This window comes from Balearica regulorum, chromosome 2 (genome assembly GCF_011004875.1).
Source record: "Balearica regulorum gibbericeps isolate bBalReg1 chromosome 2, bBalReg1.pri, whole genome shotgun sequence".
In the NCBI taxonomy this organism is placed as follows: domain Eukaryota; kingdom Metazoa; phylum Chordata; class Aves; order Gruiformes; family Gruidae; genus Balearica; species Balearica regulorum.
The window spans coordinates 79475621-79490579 of record NC_046185.1 but is presented as its reverse complement, the minus strand read 5'-3'; the positions used below and the strand labels follow the sequence as shown (position 1 = coordinate 79490579).

General features: G+C 38.9%; 1 protein-coding gene across 15 annotated transcripts in view; it reads left to right on the top strand.

Annotated features, from left to right (window-relative positions):
• SEMA5A (semaphorin 5A) overlaps window positions 1-14959 on the top strand; it is a 353459-nt gene that overhangs the window by 246450 nt on the left and 92050 nt on the right. For all 15 annotated transcript variants that reach the window (XM_075744800.1, XM_075744790.1, XM_075744785.1 and 12 more), the window contains 2 exons: window positions 836-1043; window positions 14775-14892. In XM_075744800.1, coding sequence (XP_075600915.1) covers window positions 836-1043; window positions 14775-14892 — 326 coding nt within the window. The remainder of the gene's footprint in view (window positions 1-835; window positions 1044-14774; window positions 14893-14959) is intronic.

The following is a 14959-nucleotide window of genomic DNA, read 5'->3' as shown; positions in this document are numbered from 1 at the left end:
GTTGGATCTTTCATATTTACCATGGCATAGAAGATTGCATAATGCAGTTTTGGTCAGACAGCTACCTAAAATATTTCTCAGTGCGAGAAGGTGGTCCTTTGTGTTCAGAAAAAAAATGTTCTTTTATATGTTTAAATTCTTTTAAAACTTTGCGTGAGTGAATTAGAAATCTTATCAGTAGTCTGACACTGGTTTGTGATGCTTAACAGGTTTTGCTTAGAAATCACAATAAGAGTAACAGTGAAGAGCAAATGCTAAAAGATATGATTTTTCAGAGGTCAAAATTCAGATAAGTAAGGAGAAGGGAAGCAGCCTAATTTTATTGTTATATTCACCTAGACTTAATTAAGACCTGCAAATATTCATGCATGTGTGCGTTATTACATGCATGTGATACGTATCTAAACCCAATAGTTTTTAACACATAGACTTTTAAAACAGACTGGTGCAATGATGGACTTTTAAACTGCTTGAAACATAGTAAAGTGTAGTACAATCTGGTAAACCGAAATCAGTAACCCTTACTGTGAATGTGCATTTATAATAGTCAGACTTTGAGAGCTTGTTTTCTAGTGACTACTGCTGTGAAGTCTGTTCTGCACTAATAAAATGATTTTTTACTGTATTACATTGCATAGAAAATTTTAGTGGCTGTTTTCAAATTCTTTTCACTGTACTATATGCAATTTAGGAAACTCCAGTCAAAGTTCTCCCACATTCTAAAGCTTCATTGAAAGCATCTAGCATGGGACGAAGATTTGTTCACTGGATGACACCAAGTAGGTAGAATGCCCAGTATGATTTTTAGTAACTCGTTTTCCTCTTGCCTTTGCAGACTATGGCACAATTAAGAAAGTACTCGCCCCAATGAACCAGACCTCAAGCAGCTGCCTACTCGAGGAAATTGAACTCCTGCCGAAAAGTCAGCGAGAGCCTATCAGGAGCCTTCAGATCCTGCACAGCCAGAGTGTCCTTTTTGTGGGCCTTCAGGAACACGTCATTAAGGTCCCCCTGAAGAGATGTCCTTTTTACAAAACATACAGGTATGAAGAATCAGCTAGTTTGATTTGATTGGAGAAAAATGCTTGCGAGAGGTTGTGGAAAAATGGGAAGGAAAAATGACTGTAAGTAGGAATCCAAATTAATGACCTCTTTCAGCAATGACTTTTTATGTACAGTTTATCAGAGGTGTCTCTGACTTCTTAGGACTAGATGAGACTCCTAAGGAATTATATTGATATTTAAGTGTTATTATACAGATTCTGTATTGCGAAATGAAACAGTAAGAAATGGTTTATATAGAAAACAAATATCTGATAATGTGCGATAGAGCTGCTGGTTAAATATGTTTAAAGGTTGAAACTCAGACAAATTTAAGTTGGGGGTTTTTTTAAGCTGTATTATAATTGAGAAAGCAATATCTCTGTGGGTTCAAAAAGAAAACTGGATTGGATGAACTGAGAGTTAAGACTAGTTGGAAAAATGGGTATTTAAAGGTAGTGCTGGATCAAGAGACCATAATAAATGTAAATATTCTACTAGGTGAAAGTGTTATGCAGCTAATGGTTATTCAATCAAACAAGGAAAGAAACTTAGAAATTATCACTTGTGTTTAGACTGTATTATGTCGTTAAGGAATTTAAAGTTCAGCATACAACTTTTTCTGTAGGTTATCTAAAAGTAATTCTGGGTTACGAAACATGCTATTAGAGATTGTTAATTTAATCTGATTAGTTATATCTTCCCTTTGATAAGTGTGTTTCCAGTAATTCAGTAGAATTGTTCTGGTTTACATCAGATGGACTCTGAACCACTGTGATGAGCTTTTCAGAGCTGTAACAGATGCATTTGGGTTTTTTTAGCTTGTTTTGCTTTCAGTTTGTTTAATATGTGTTCCTTTGAAAAGCTGGGCTATTAAAGGAGGGAAAGAGGCTGCCAGTTGCCTTTCTTGACTGCTACACTCAGGATCAGAGAGGTGTTACCTGTGCAGCAGAAAGGCAGTGACCATTTGCAGGTGGAGACGTTTCTGGCTGTCAGAGGGAACATGCACGTGGTCACAGCAGGAAGGTGACCACAGAGCACAGATGTAGAGCTGTGGCTAGGAGGTGGTGGAAGGACTTTTCTAAGGGACCTGGCTGCACGTGGGGATCGGTGACATGCAGGAGGCCAGTGAAAGGCTACTGGATTGAGAACAAGGCCTAAGGAAAAGCTGTGCCCTGGCAAATGATTAGACCAGGGAAGGGGGGGTGGGGTATTCTCCTTACTACGGTTCTTTCCCAGCCCTTTTTGTTTATGCTGTCTTACGTAGCATATTTTAGGCATTCTCTACTAAAATAGAAGTGATAGGACAGTCAAAGCCCCATTGGAAATCCTGCAAAGCTTACTTTAAAGAAAAATTATATATACGCAACTCTCTACCTCAAGCTTCTGGTTGATTTAGGGGCCAACATAGGACAAAGTTTCACCTTTCTGTGGTTTAGTGAGTTGAAACAGGATGTGGAGGGGTCCTGTAGCCCTTTTGGTTTTGTTTCCTCCTTTTCGTTAGATGAAAGACTTGTATTTTGGGAGAGGGAGGGGTGTATATGTGTATAACTGGAGAAGGAAATAATCGTAGAATCATAGAATGGTTTGGGTTGGAAGGGACCTGAAAGACCATCTAGTTCCAAACCCCCTGCCATGGGCAGAGACACCCTCCACTAGACCAGGTTGCCAAAAGCCCCATCCAACCTGGCCTTGAACACTTCCAGGGAGGGCACATCCACAGCTTCTCTGGGCAACCTGTTCCAGTGCCTCACCACCCTCACAGGAAAGAATTTCTTCCTAATATCTGATCTAAACCTACCCTCCTTCAGCTTAAAGCCATTACTCCTTGTCCTATCACTACATGCGCTTGTAAAGAGTCCCTCTCTAGCATTCTTGTAGACTCCCCTTCAGGTAGTGGAAGGTTGCTGGAAGGTCTCCCCAGAGCCTTCTAATGACATATTCTTGTGCTTCTCTCTTTTCTTGAATATGACACGATTATGGCATTCTGATTGTGCAAGACATTAAACATGTTTTCTTAAGCAGATGTGTTTATTTCAGAAAGGGATATTGGGCTGGTATCCCGTGTTTTCTTAGGTTAGTCCCATATTTACACCAAGTCTGCAGTCTGCTTGAAACATTTCAAGGCTGGAGCCTTATTATGTTATTAGTGAGGTGTGAACTCCAAAACCCAGAGGTGAGACTTCCAGAGCACCTGCTTGACTGGTGCCTGTGCGGAGGTCCCTCAACTCCCAGGTACCCGTGCTTCTGTCAGGACAATTCCTGACAATTTCTGCAGGGCCCAAACATGCTTTGGGACTGCTGTCTCAAATCATAGACCCCATACATGGCTGCAGGCTAGGTACTCTTCTCCCTTTTTGAGCAGCGGGATTTAATTGACTAGATTTTAAGAATGTTTAAAAAAAAAAAAAAAAGCCGTGCTGTTCCCATTTTACTGAGTAGAACAGTAGTTAAATGACTCAAATCCTGCTGAAATGATAATTTATTTCTCTGCCCAGAGGTATGTGAAGTATTGTTTTCCACTGGAATGACTTACTTAAAAGGAGATAAAATTATTACTTGTGGGTTTTTTCAGTCATATCTTTTGTAGCTGTATCATTTTGCCTGGAATAATTAAATATCCATTGCACCAAAAGGGTTACCAGCCATGCTTTCTTTCTGGTTAAAGAGTTCATCAGTGATTCTAGCTCTGCTTTGTGACAAAGGAGAGGATTTACAGCTGTGATGCAGATGAAGTAAGGTGTCTCCTCATCATCTATCATTAGAGACTCAGATCGTTTGGAAAATGCAGGCATAATCTTTCTCTCACTTATCACTTACTTTTGGCTTGACTAGTTTTTTCCTGGCTTATGCTGGTTTTCAAGCATATTTAGATCTCTACATGTGGAGAGAGTGTAGGTACCTTACTTGGGGCTATAAATTTCACTAGGTAATGAAACATCTAAAACTTAGTCACTGCATTACTGGGTGCTTTAATACTCATATTCTTGTTATATGTTGCCAACCATGACTTCTATACTATAGGAATGGGTAAATAGAGTAATGAGTAAACCTTACCTAAGGAAAATGCCTTGGGGCAATGTCATTCTTTTTTGGATTATTTTAATTTTATTTATTCACATTTATCATACTTAGGGCTGTATAACTGTGTCAAGGCTATATTTTGAACTTCCATCAATAATAACTACAGTTTCTTTCCCAGATCAAGGCTACGTGTAGTCTTTAATATCTACTTCACATAATTTTTGAGAAATAGAGCATGCTTGTATATATATAACAGCTTTAAAAGATCCAAAAGGCTGGAGATGTACTAGCTCATCTGTCCTGCCTTTTTGTGTGAAAGGCAGAGTGCTCACTGTGTAATCTTTTCTAATCTTTTTATTTGGTTTTATTGCAAGGGTTTCAGACAATGTTACTTCAGTCCCTCTGTTGAGCAGACTGTTCCAAAAGCTAGTATCTCAATGTCAAGAAAAGTTTCTATTTTTTTAATTTTTATTTTGTTTTATCTTCACGTACCAGCCTCTAGAGCATGTGGTTGTTACTTTTATTCATAGCTTATTATGTCTCCTTAATTATCACTCTGATATGCTGTACATATTTGGAATTATAGAACCATAGAATGGATTGGGTTAGAAGGGACCTTAAGACCATGTAGTTCCAAACACCCTGCCATGGTCAGGGACACCCACCACTAGACCAGGTTGCCCAAAGCCCTGTCCAACCTGGCCTTGAACACTTCCAGGGAGGGGGCAGCCACAGATTCTCTGGGCAACCTGTTCCAGTGTCTCTCCACCCGCACAGTACAGAATTTCTTCGTAATGTCTAATCTAAATCTGCCCTCCTCCAGTTTAAAGCCATTACGCACTGTCCTATCACTACATGCTCTTGAAAACAGTCCCTCTCCAGCTTTCCTGTAGGCCCCTTCAGGTACTGGAAGGCTGCTAGAAGGTCTTCCCAGAGCCTTCTCTTCTCCAGGCTGAACAACCCCAACTCTCTCAGCCTGTCCTCATAGGAGAGGTGCTCCAGCCCTTCGTGGCCCTCCTCTGGACTTGCTCCAACAGCTCCATGTCTCTCTTGTACTGGGGCCCCCAGAGCTGGACGCAGTACTCCAGGTGGGATCTCATAAGAGTGGAGAAGAGGGGCAGGATCACCTCCCTCCACCTGCTGGTCACGCTTATTTTGATGCAGCCCAGGACATGGTTGACTTTCTGGGCTGCAAGCGCACACTGCCGGCTCATGTTGAGCTTCTCATCAATCAATACCCCCAAGTCCTTCTCCTCAGGGCTGCTTTCAATCCATTCCTCGCCCAGCCTATAGTTGTGCTTGGGATTGCCCTGACCCACGTGCAGGACCTTGCACTTGGCCTTGCTGAACTTCATGAGGTTCACATGGGCCCACCTCTCCAACCTGTCAAGGTCCCTCTGGATGGCATCCCTTCCCTCCAGTGTGTTGACCGCACCACACAGCTTGGTGTAGTTGGCAAACTTGCTGAGGGTGCACTCGATCCCACTGTCGATGTCGCCAACAAAGATGTCAAACAGTGCCGGTCCCAACAGTACTGACCCCTGGGGAACGCCCCTTGTCACTGGTCTCCACACCAGACATGGAGGTGTTGACCACAAATCTTTGAGTGTGGCCATCTAATGAGTTCCTTATCCACTGAGTGGTCTGTCCGTCAAATCCATGTCTCTCCCAATTTAGAGACAAAGATGTTGTGTGGGAAAGTATCAAATGCTTTGCTAACTCTTATTTCCTTGTAAATCTATTCTTCCAGTGCTTTCTTGTGATAGAGTCCTCTGTGACACAGTGTTGCCTCTGACAGACTTTCCCTCTGATTCAAGACAGTCCTGTTCTACCAGCTCATGACTCTGCTACCAAAGACACTTATCAACAGTCCTTGAAAACAGTTTTACACATTTTTAGGTTTTTTTTGGTGTTCTCTGTACAGTTCAGTGCACTTGATTGCTCTGACAGCCGGCCATACCACTGGCAGAGCCTGTTGTCACACCTATAGTTTGGGTTGTCCAGCACTTTCCATTATGCCATGGTGTTTGTTGTTTATAAGCGTCCTGTGTTAGTTATTTGGATTGACAGTTTTCATGGAGGGGGTCTCCCTCAGACTTCTGCCAATGGCTGAATAGTTTTGAACATCCTGTTTTCAGGAATCGTCTAGGGAAAAATACTTTGGGCCATGTTAATTCTTACAAGCAGTTCTTCAAATAGCCCTGGCATCTTCATGCTGCAGGAGGAAACAGCAGAGGTGTTTGGCTCTCCTTGGGGAAAATCCTTAAGATTTGGCCAGGTTTTTATCACCTGGGTATTGCAATTCACACATGCTTATCAAACTTTTACAGAAAACCATCAACATTATTTGCTGGAGCTATTGTTTTCACTAAGAATTCTCCAGCTCTCTGTACTTCTTCAGAGTTGAGTAGGGCAAGCGTAAAGCACAACTGACTTTTGTATACCCGCTAATTAACTATAACGTGAGATAAAGAAGTGATTATAATGAGCAGATAAGTATTAAAGTCCCTCAAGTTTCAGTGTTTGCTATTTACTTTGAAGGTTCTAAGCATTTGTAATGAGTAAGATCTGTAGGAGGGAGGTAAAGACTCGGTCCCCTGAAACAAAGAACCAGTCAGCTTTCTTTTATTGGCACCTGTAGCCTTCAAAAGCAACCTTAGATGGCAGTGATTTCTCTAAGGCAAATATGTCAATGTAATAATTTGTACTGGAGTTTTCAGTTTTGAAAGTAGGGGCAATGAAAGGTTGTATCAGTCCAATGTTGTGCAAAGTCTTACCAAGCAAGGGTAAAGAGTTGGTATTTCTGATGGAAAATGGGTTTCACACACTTAGAAGGCTTGAAAACTAATCTTACTATGATGTTATTTCTAAGTAAATAAATAGTACCATCTGCTAAAATCTGTACAAATAGTAACTTCTCTGGTGTAAAAACACAACTTTTGGAAATTTTTCAGTATTCTTTTTAACACTATATGCTTAAAATATTATTAGGTCACAAGATTGTTTTGCTAAGTAATGTTATCATAGCTATTCTGCTATAACCCTGACTTTTCTCTCTCTGTGCTCCATCATTTTTATTTTGGCTTCTTTGTTAACCATCAGCTACATTCACAAAAGATAACTGTAGCAGCACAGTAATGAGAGGTACTGGATTAGCTAACAGAAGAAAAGAGTTGTTGCAAATTTGGTTGTGCTTTATTTCATTCCTAGAACTCCAGCAAGATTATTGGATTAAGTGTTTCAACTGCTGTTGCATTCCTTTATTTTCCCTTGGCCATAAATGTTGCTTCCTCAGAAGTATAAACCTGTTTTCCTGGGAATAAAACACTAGGTGCTAATGTGTCCAGAAGAGCTTGCCAACACATGGAATTGAAAATGCTATTTTGAAATAATCATTCCAGAATAGTTATTTTTGGACATCCGGGTAGATTTCCTTATTTCAAAATATGCAAGCCGTATTCAAGTTTAAATCAGAGAAACACACTGCTGCATTAGCATGTCAGAACCACTTGAGGCTTAATCTGAATCAGTGATTTCAGAGTAATGTTCCAGAATGAGAATCTTCATAAATTTCCCAAACTAGGGTAAACCGTAATCCTGGCTGCAAAACTAGATTATAAGTACATTTTTAAAATATGAAGTCTTTTTTTAGGTATTAGATGCAAAATTATCTTCAATAGATGTGAACTTATGGGAACACTAGTAAAGTCAGCAAAACTATTAAATTAGCACAGTTGAAAGAGTTCCTCACTCAAAAGAAGCAGAATATTAGTCTTATACTGGGGAGGGGAATCAATTGAAGCTCTACAGATCTGAGGCTGACCTATATTTCTTTCTTCCTCTGTGAGGACCAAGGTTTTTGCAGAAAGAGTCTTTGTCTATCTGGCCCACAAAATACGTCAGAGACAAACTATACATTTACATTTTGCTGCGCCTGAAATATTTAGTCACAACTCTTTAAAGTATGTGATCTATGTGTGTTTGTATTGTACTCTAAGCACGCATTTTTGGCAAACAAGAAGGAATTTTGATAAACAGGTAGAATTTTACAGCCTGCTCCCAATGTATTTATTGCAGTACCCTATGAGGACAAAGGAAAATGTCTTTTCCTTTTAGTTTGCAAAGTTGTGAGAAAACCAGGTGGACTTGACTACATAGTCACAATTCAGGTTTTATTAGTAGTGTATTATTTAAAACAAAAAAGTGATTTAAGAAATAAAAATTTAAAACAGGCATGTGGATTTCATATGTCACGATGTTATTAATTTATTTGCTTTAAAAATACCAAAAGTTTGAGGAATTTTAAGTTCAGTGTAGTTACTGTCAAGTTTTTCTTGAAAATCACCTGACACGTTTAAAGCAATGTACTTTCCAGGAGATTGTTTCGCTAGTCATTAGATACTTGGCAAGTGTATTCTCTGGAAACAGAAGTTAAAGGCACTGGAGGGTTTAAAGACAAATGAACAAACAAAGGCAAATCTGGTAGCTTTTTTATTTTAAAATAATTTAACCTATCGGATACTGGACTGCTATGCATCTCAGCTTACAGTGCTCTGCATTATGCACCAGTTGTTTTTGCATGAGAATGGTTTGCAGCTCTCTTAATATTCTATTTGTGGACATTTTCATTTATTTGAAGTTCTGCAGAAAATTGACATCTGAGTTTGGAGTCCACTGTTGACCTAAATGTATGAAAGAGAGAGAGACCACTCTTGATGCAGTAGTCTGAACTGTGGGCAGGATTCCAGGAAAGGAGTTTTGATGCTCTGGTCTACAAGCCCAAACTGAGTGGCTTGAAAGGCCATCTGGTCCTCATAACGTGTTGTAAGGCCAGTGGAGGTATCTACAGTCACTTCTGGAATGAGAGGTAACAGTGCCCTCAAAATGTTGAGATAGCTGCTGTCCGGTTAGTCCTTTTAAGGAGTCAAGTTGTACATCTTAAATCTGGGCCTGCTCTCTTTATAATTGCTTCATATTCTAGTATAAAGTTAACTTCAACATTTATGTTCCAAAGAACCTAGGTTACAGCTGACTAAAAGGATATGGCCGTTGTGTGCTCCGTTTACATTTATATCCGCTAAAGATGCACAGGTCTTTTAAAGACATGGGGATGCCATATGGAAACAAATGTGTCCAGCCTGGGCAATTGCTATTATTGCTGTTCTGGTCTAGCAACACATAAACTTGTGGGAAAATCCCCAAAATCTATTGCTCTTGGGTTGCCTTGCCACTTAGGTAGCTCAGGTTTTCAAAACCTATTTGCAAACCACTGATTTGCAGGCTCTAGTTTCAGCCCATCAAAAGGTCTTTGAAAACCCTAGCTGCACCTGGTGGTCCCAGCATTTCCAGGCTCCCACCTCTTAAGCAGAGAGCTGGAAGCTCTGTCTTGGCTGATTGACATGGATGAGGACCTCAGATATTATTTCTTTACAAGGAATAGCAACAACATTCTTTTGTAGAGAGCATGCTCTGAAAGTTGTCTTTCACATTTGTTCCAAGTAAAGCCACTGGGAAGCACCAATATTCAGAGAATTGTATGTTATAAACAACTTCACTAAACAAATTATACATAAATTCCTGATTCTGGATTTGAAGGGAGGAGCTTGTAGATTTAGGGCTAGTATTGTCAGTGCATGTTGCAAGATCGAATCGTACGTAGATGGATTTTTATTGTCTTACAGAAGTTCAAGTAAGAGAAAACAACAGTAGTCCACACAGAGTGACTGAGATGATTAAAGGATTTGATTTTTCTTAACGGTACAGGCAAGGGTTAAGCGGGATTCTGAATATTTGGCACACATCTTAGTTTGAGCTCTTAGGACTTTATAAATTGTGTGCCTACCATTTATGTTCTTCTGCAGCATTCATCTATATCTTTAGATCCCCATTCGTCATTGCACACACACACATATATATGTATATATATCTACAAAACCAGTAGTAATGGAAACTGATAGGTACCTTTGTACAGAAGTCTAGTATTAGATTTATGTATTCATTCAGAAATGCATAGCACAGTGCATTTGGAACATGAGACATGCTTTTATCTTCAGTTGTCTGTTCAAATTTGCAGCGAGGAATCTGGCTTCTGTGAAATAAGATGGTGACCCCAGTTCAGTTCCTGGTATACAAAGTGTCCAGATCACAGTTGACAGTAATTGGAACTAGGTAGGCATGGCTATCTCAGTAGAAACGATTGCAAGGGTCAGGAGACCGAAATACTTCTGTTCTTCAAAATGCTGTATAGGTAAAGACAGAAAACTATTTCATTGAACAGTCTCGGAAGATGCACCTCTTGTGTTTATATATTTTCTGAATAAACTATTACAGCTCAAGAGGACACTTGATTAGCACTTAGAATGTATATCGATATGGGAATATATTCTTCCCCTGAAAGGAATTTTAAAATCTCTTTGAAATCAATAGTATCAGGATATAGCTTTTAATCTTAAGGGGGTTTTGTTCTGTGAAGCACACATAATGAGTTCTTTTTAGGCTAAAACTGTATGGGTTTTTTTATATATTTTGCTCTGAATGGTGTTCATTTCTGCCTCATTTTCTGTCTGAGTAAACCATCTCAAATGTAACCGAAGTAGAGCAGTTTTGCTAGCCTGCTTGGTGATAATTATAAAATAGCTGAAGAAAATGACCTGCTATTGCTGGCTTGCTTTAGGATGAGGTGACTTACAGTTCTCTTACTAGTCAGTCAAAATCCATCCCAGCAAAATGAATGCCTTGCAGGAGAGATACTGAACTACCTAATCATTTACATTTGGTAAAAAATGTGAAATGACAACATAGAGGAAAAAATACAATCAATCAGTAGAAACCAAAAGCTGTTGAATGTTTTTGTAGAGAGTGCTGACTTGACAGGGTAAGTGGCATCAAGAGTCTTGGAATGAAACAATTCACCTTTATTCCTGAATTTCCTTCTTGCACAAAATTACCTTTTTTAGCAGTGCTGGGACAAACCATGTGAAGTCTCAGAGATGTGGGCTGGTGCCTACTGGGAGTAACAGACAAAATGTTCATTTTCATCTCTGGTGAAATTGAGATGTAAAGTAGACTTCCAGAGACAAGATGGCTAATATATTACCCAGCTCTGCTACTTCCAGTGTCTCTTTCTGAACGGGCTCTGTCAACTGAAAGACCTAATACTAATTTTAAAATTTATCTATTTTTTCAACAGTAGTATCTAAAATGGCTTTAATTTAGACAGACATTTGGGAGGAGAAAGTGATAAAGATGTGTAGTGGTATCTAATTTTTTACTTTCCTTACTTACCTGAATTTAATAGCCGTTTTGTACAATTTCTTTTGTTATTTCATGTATACACTGAAGCTGTTCCTCTTACTGTTGTCTCTTGGGAAAGAGATTCATTAAAAAAAAGTTAAAAGAATATGACATTTTCATTCATGAGGGACAGTAAGGACACATACTCCCTTTAAATTTCACATTTCAAATAGAAGTTCTGATATTTTCATACTTACATGCTTTATTCTATCCTCATTTTCTATCTGTAAACTTATTTTGTTATTTGCTTCTTTTGTTTATCTAAGCATAGCAGATCAAAATAATTAGCTGCTGTTATTCACAAATTAAATTATTCCTCAAAGGAAGGAAAATGGTTTTAAAAGGTGACATAATTAAGCAAATACAGATAAAAATTTACCCACATATTACCTCTGCTCTTAATTTAAAAGAAAATCTGTCCACTTTTCAGAGATATTGGTGATCTAAGCAAGTGATCTGAAAGAATTAAATAAGAGAATCCTCTGAGATGTGAGGCAGGGAGTAGAATGCCAATACCTGAAAACAGGGCAGCTATTTAAGCCAGGTGCTGCCTCAGTTTATGAATATATCTGGCATGGTAGACTGAAATGACAGAAGGCGGCTGATGATACTCAACTACACTTTTGTGGTATGATTTTTCTGATGAAAAGCTTCTATGAAGCTTAGATATAATAATGACTGGGATAATCAATTAGAACATTATAAATTAAAAAAGAAGGCAAAACTAGAGGTTCTTATGTGAGGAATACTTCTCAGGCAAAATTTCCTGTTGCTTTGTTTGGAATAGTTCATATGTTTCCAGGATTAATTTATGTATTGTAGTCTAAAGAAAAAAATAATTATTGAAGACTGTTAATGCCTCTTATTTTTGTAAGAAGTACTTCAGACTTAGCTTCTTGTCATCTGCATGACATTAGCTGAGTTATTAACTTTTTGAAATCATAGTTTTCATATGCTCAGTGGACCTTCTTAACTAAATTCTGAAAAGATTCACCTCATTTTATCTTGCTGCAGCGCTCTCCAAACCTGGTCACTTACTGAAATGGCCATGTTCAGTGTCCACGGAGTGATTGAACATGCTTTGTCCCAGCAGTGCAAGAACTTTTGAGCATTTTTTAAACTTTATTCTTTCCATGAAACTAGGATCTGTTCTGATACCAGGAATTTATAAGAACAGTTGAAATATGCTTATAACTACTTATGACTTCTAAGTGACTTATAATGAAAGGTGCAAGCCATTTTGATTTCCCTGGGTGGAAAGTAACGTGGAAACAAAAGCAAAAGAGGAAATGGAGTTTAAGAGCAGAGTGGGAGAAAGATCAGGTTACTGCTAGGAAAGAGGGACTGTGGTTTTAAGTGCAAGGATACTGACTTCTAAAATATTTTATTTTTTTTAAAAAAGTGTCCAAAGCATAATAAGTGCATTTAAAAATATTAACACTTAACATAAAGGAATGGTGAAGTTGGAAAAGTGGGCACTTCTACTTTGAGAAATAGCACAGCTAATGTTGCCAATTATGCATTACGTCAGTCTTTAATTTTGTTTTGTGTTCTTTTTTCATAAAACATGTGTTTTATCAGAGATACTCTGAAGGAGAACACTAAACATTTTGTCTTGCAAACACTGGGAGACCAAGACACTTAAAACTGTCCATAATTTGCATTAATTGTCCTCCTCACTTTCTAGATAGTTAAATAGAAACACATGCAGCCTGCATTGCAAAAATGCTAAGTGCTCACAGCTGTAAGAGCCATCAGTGGGAACTCTCTTCTGAACACTGAATCCCCTAAACCAAAAGCTTTATCTTTGAACTGGCGACCTCAGTAGGGGTACCTAGGGACTTTTGGCTATGATGTCTCTTACTCTGTGCCCATTTTGTAGATGGGAACTATCCTCACACATAGTACTGGAAATCCACATTGTCAAGTGTACTGTAGAAACTAATTCTTTGAAATTTGTAAGCACTAAGAATCCTCTGTGATGGTATTATGGAATAGCATACTAGGGAATTAGTAAGTCTGCATTTTGTCTGATGTTAGCATGGACCTACATGAGGAATGCCAGCAATAAATAGAAATATGAATAAAACACAGGATTTATGAGGAGAGGATTACAGAAGGGCAGAGGTTGGCAGGGGCCTTTGGAGGTCACCCGGTGCAACCCCCTGCTCAGGCAGGGTCAGTTGCCCAGGACCATGTCCAGATGGCTTTTGAATATCACCCTCACAGTAAAAAAGTGTTTCCTGATGGTCAGATGAAACTCCCTGTGTTTCAGTTTGTGCCCATTGCCTCTTGTCCTGTGACTGGGCACCACTGAAAAGAGCCTGGCTCCCTCTTCTTTGCACCCTCCCTTCAGGCATTTGTACATATTGATGAGATCCCCTCTGAGCCTTCTCTTCTCCAGTCTGGATAGTCCCAGCTCTCTCAACCTCTCCTCATGTGAAAGATGCTCCAGTGTCTTAATCATTTTTGTGGTCCTTCACTGGACAGATGTGATGTGGACAGACAAAGAGGGAATGATAATGCCTATTGAATAGCAATGATCAGTCTAGCGTTTTTTATAATCTAGACAAAATGCTTGGATTTATTAATTTTACATGTAATTTATAGGTATTTTTACAAGTGTTAATTATATTATGCTTCACTGTGATGGGACTTCCACCTCCTTTCTTATGTATCTTTAGCTATGAAGCTGCAGACCTCTTGCCTGCACTGCTAATGCTTGACCTATCAGTAGCAAGAGAAAGCTGACATTTAATAGAGAAAAGATCTTCTAGTTTTGTACAGTGGGTCTTTCAGAGTCTGCAGGAAGCTGGACTACCATACTTCTCTCTAACCTTCTTTTTTCCTTCTTGTGTGCCACTCAGAGGAGGGAATGTCTAGGGCAGCATGCCATATGTAAGCGGTGTGATGGCAGCACCAGCACCCCTTTGAACTTACTTCCAGAGATTCTATAACACTGCAGAAAACAAATCAAGAGGGTTTTCTAATTAATTTTCAAAGACATTGTTGTCTGATTTCTGACAAAGACGATAACTGTAATTCCAAAACTGATAGAAAAGGCTAACAACTGTAACTCCTGAAACCTTCTTTACTTGGAGAAGACAACATACATTTTTTATGAAATGCTGTAATTCTCTAGTAATTAAGTACAATAATCAATCTTGACAACATACCATGCATGCAGCCAGAAATTCAGCTATGCACTTAAAAGAAATCATGGCTTTGTGTAGGCATTCAAATTAATTTCTCTTCTGTTTTTTCATTTCATCTGTGCCATACCACAACAGGGATCAATTTCACTATCTGTTTTAGGCCTATGAAATATGAAGAGATGCCACATAGTTATTTAGAGGTCTTTGGCCAATGCAGATGAAGATAAATGTTTCTGCTTTCTGATTGGTTTTCATCCACAGTGCATGCATTGGATCCCAAGACCCTTACTGTGGCTGGGACATGGTGATGAAGAAATGCACAACGCTGGAAGAAAGTCTGAGCATGAGTCAATGGGAGCAAAGCATTACTGTGTGTCCAGTAAGTCCAAATATATTCATTTATCTCTTAAAACTTTTGATTCTATGTGAGTTTCATGAAAATGAGC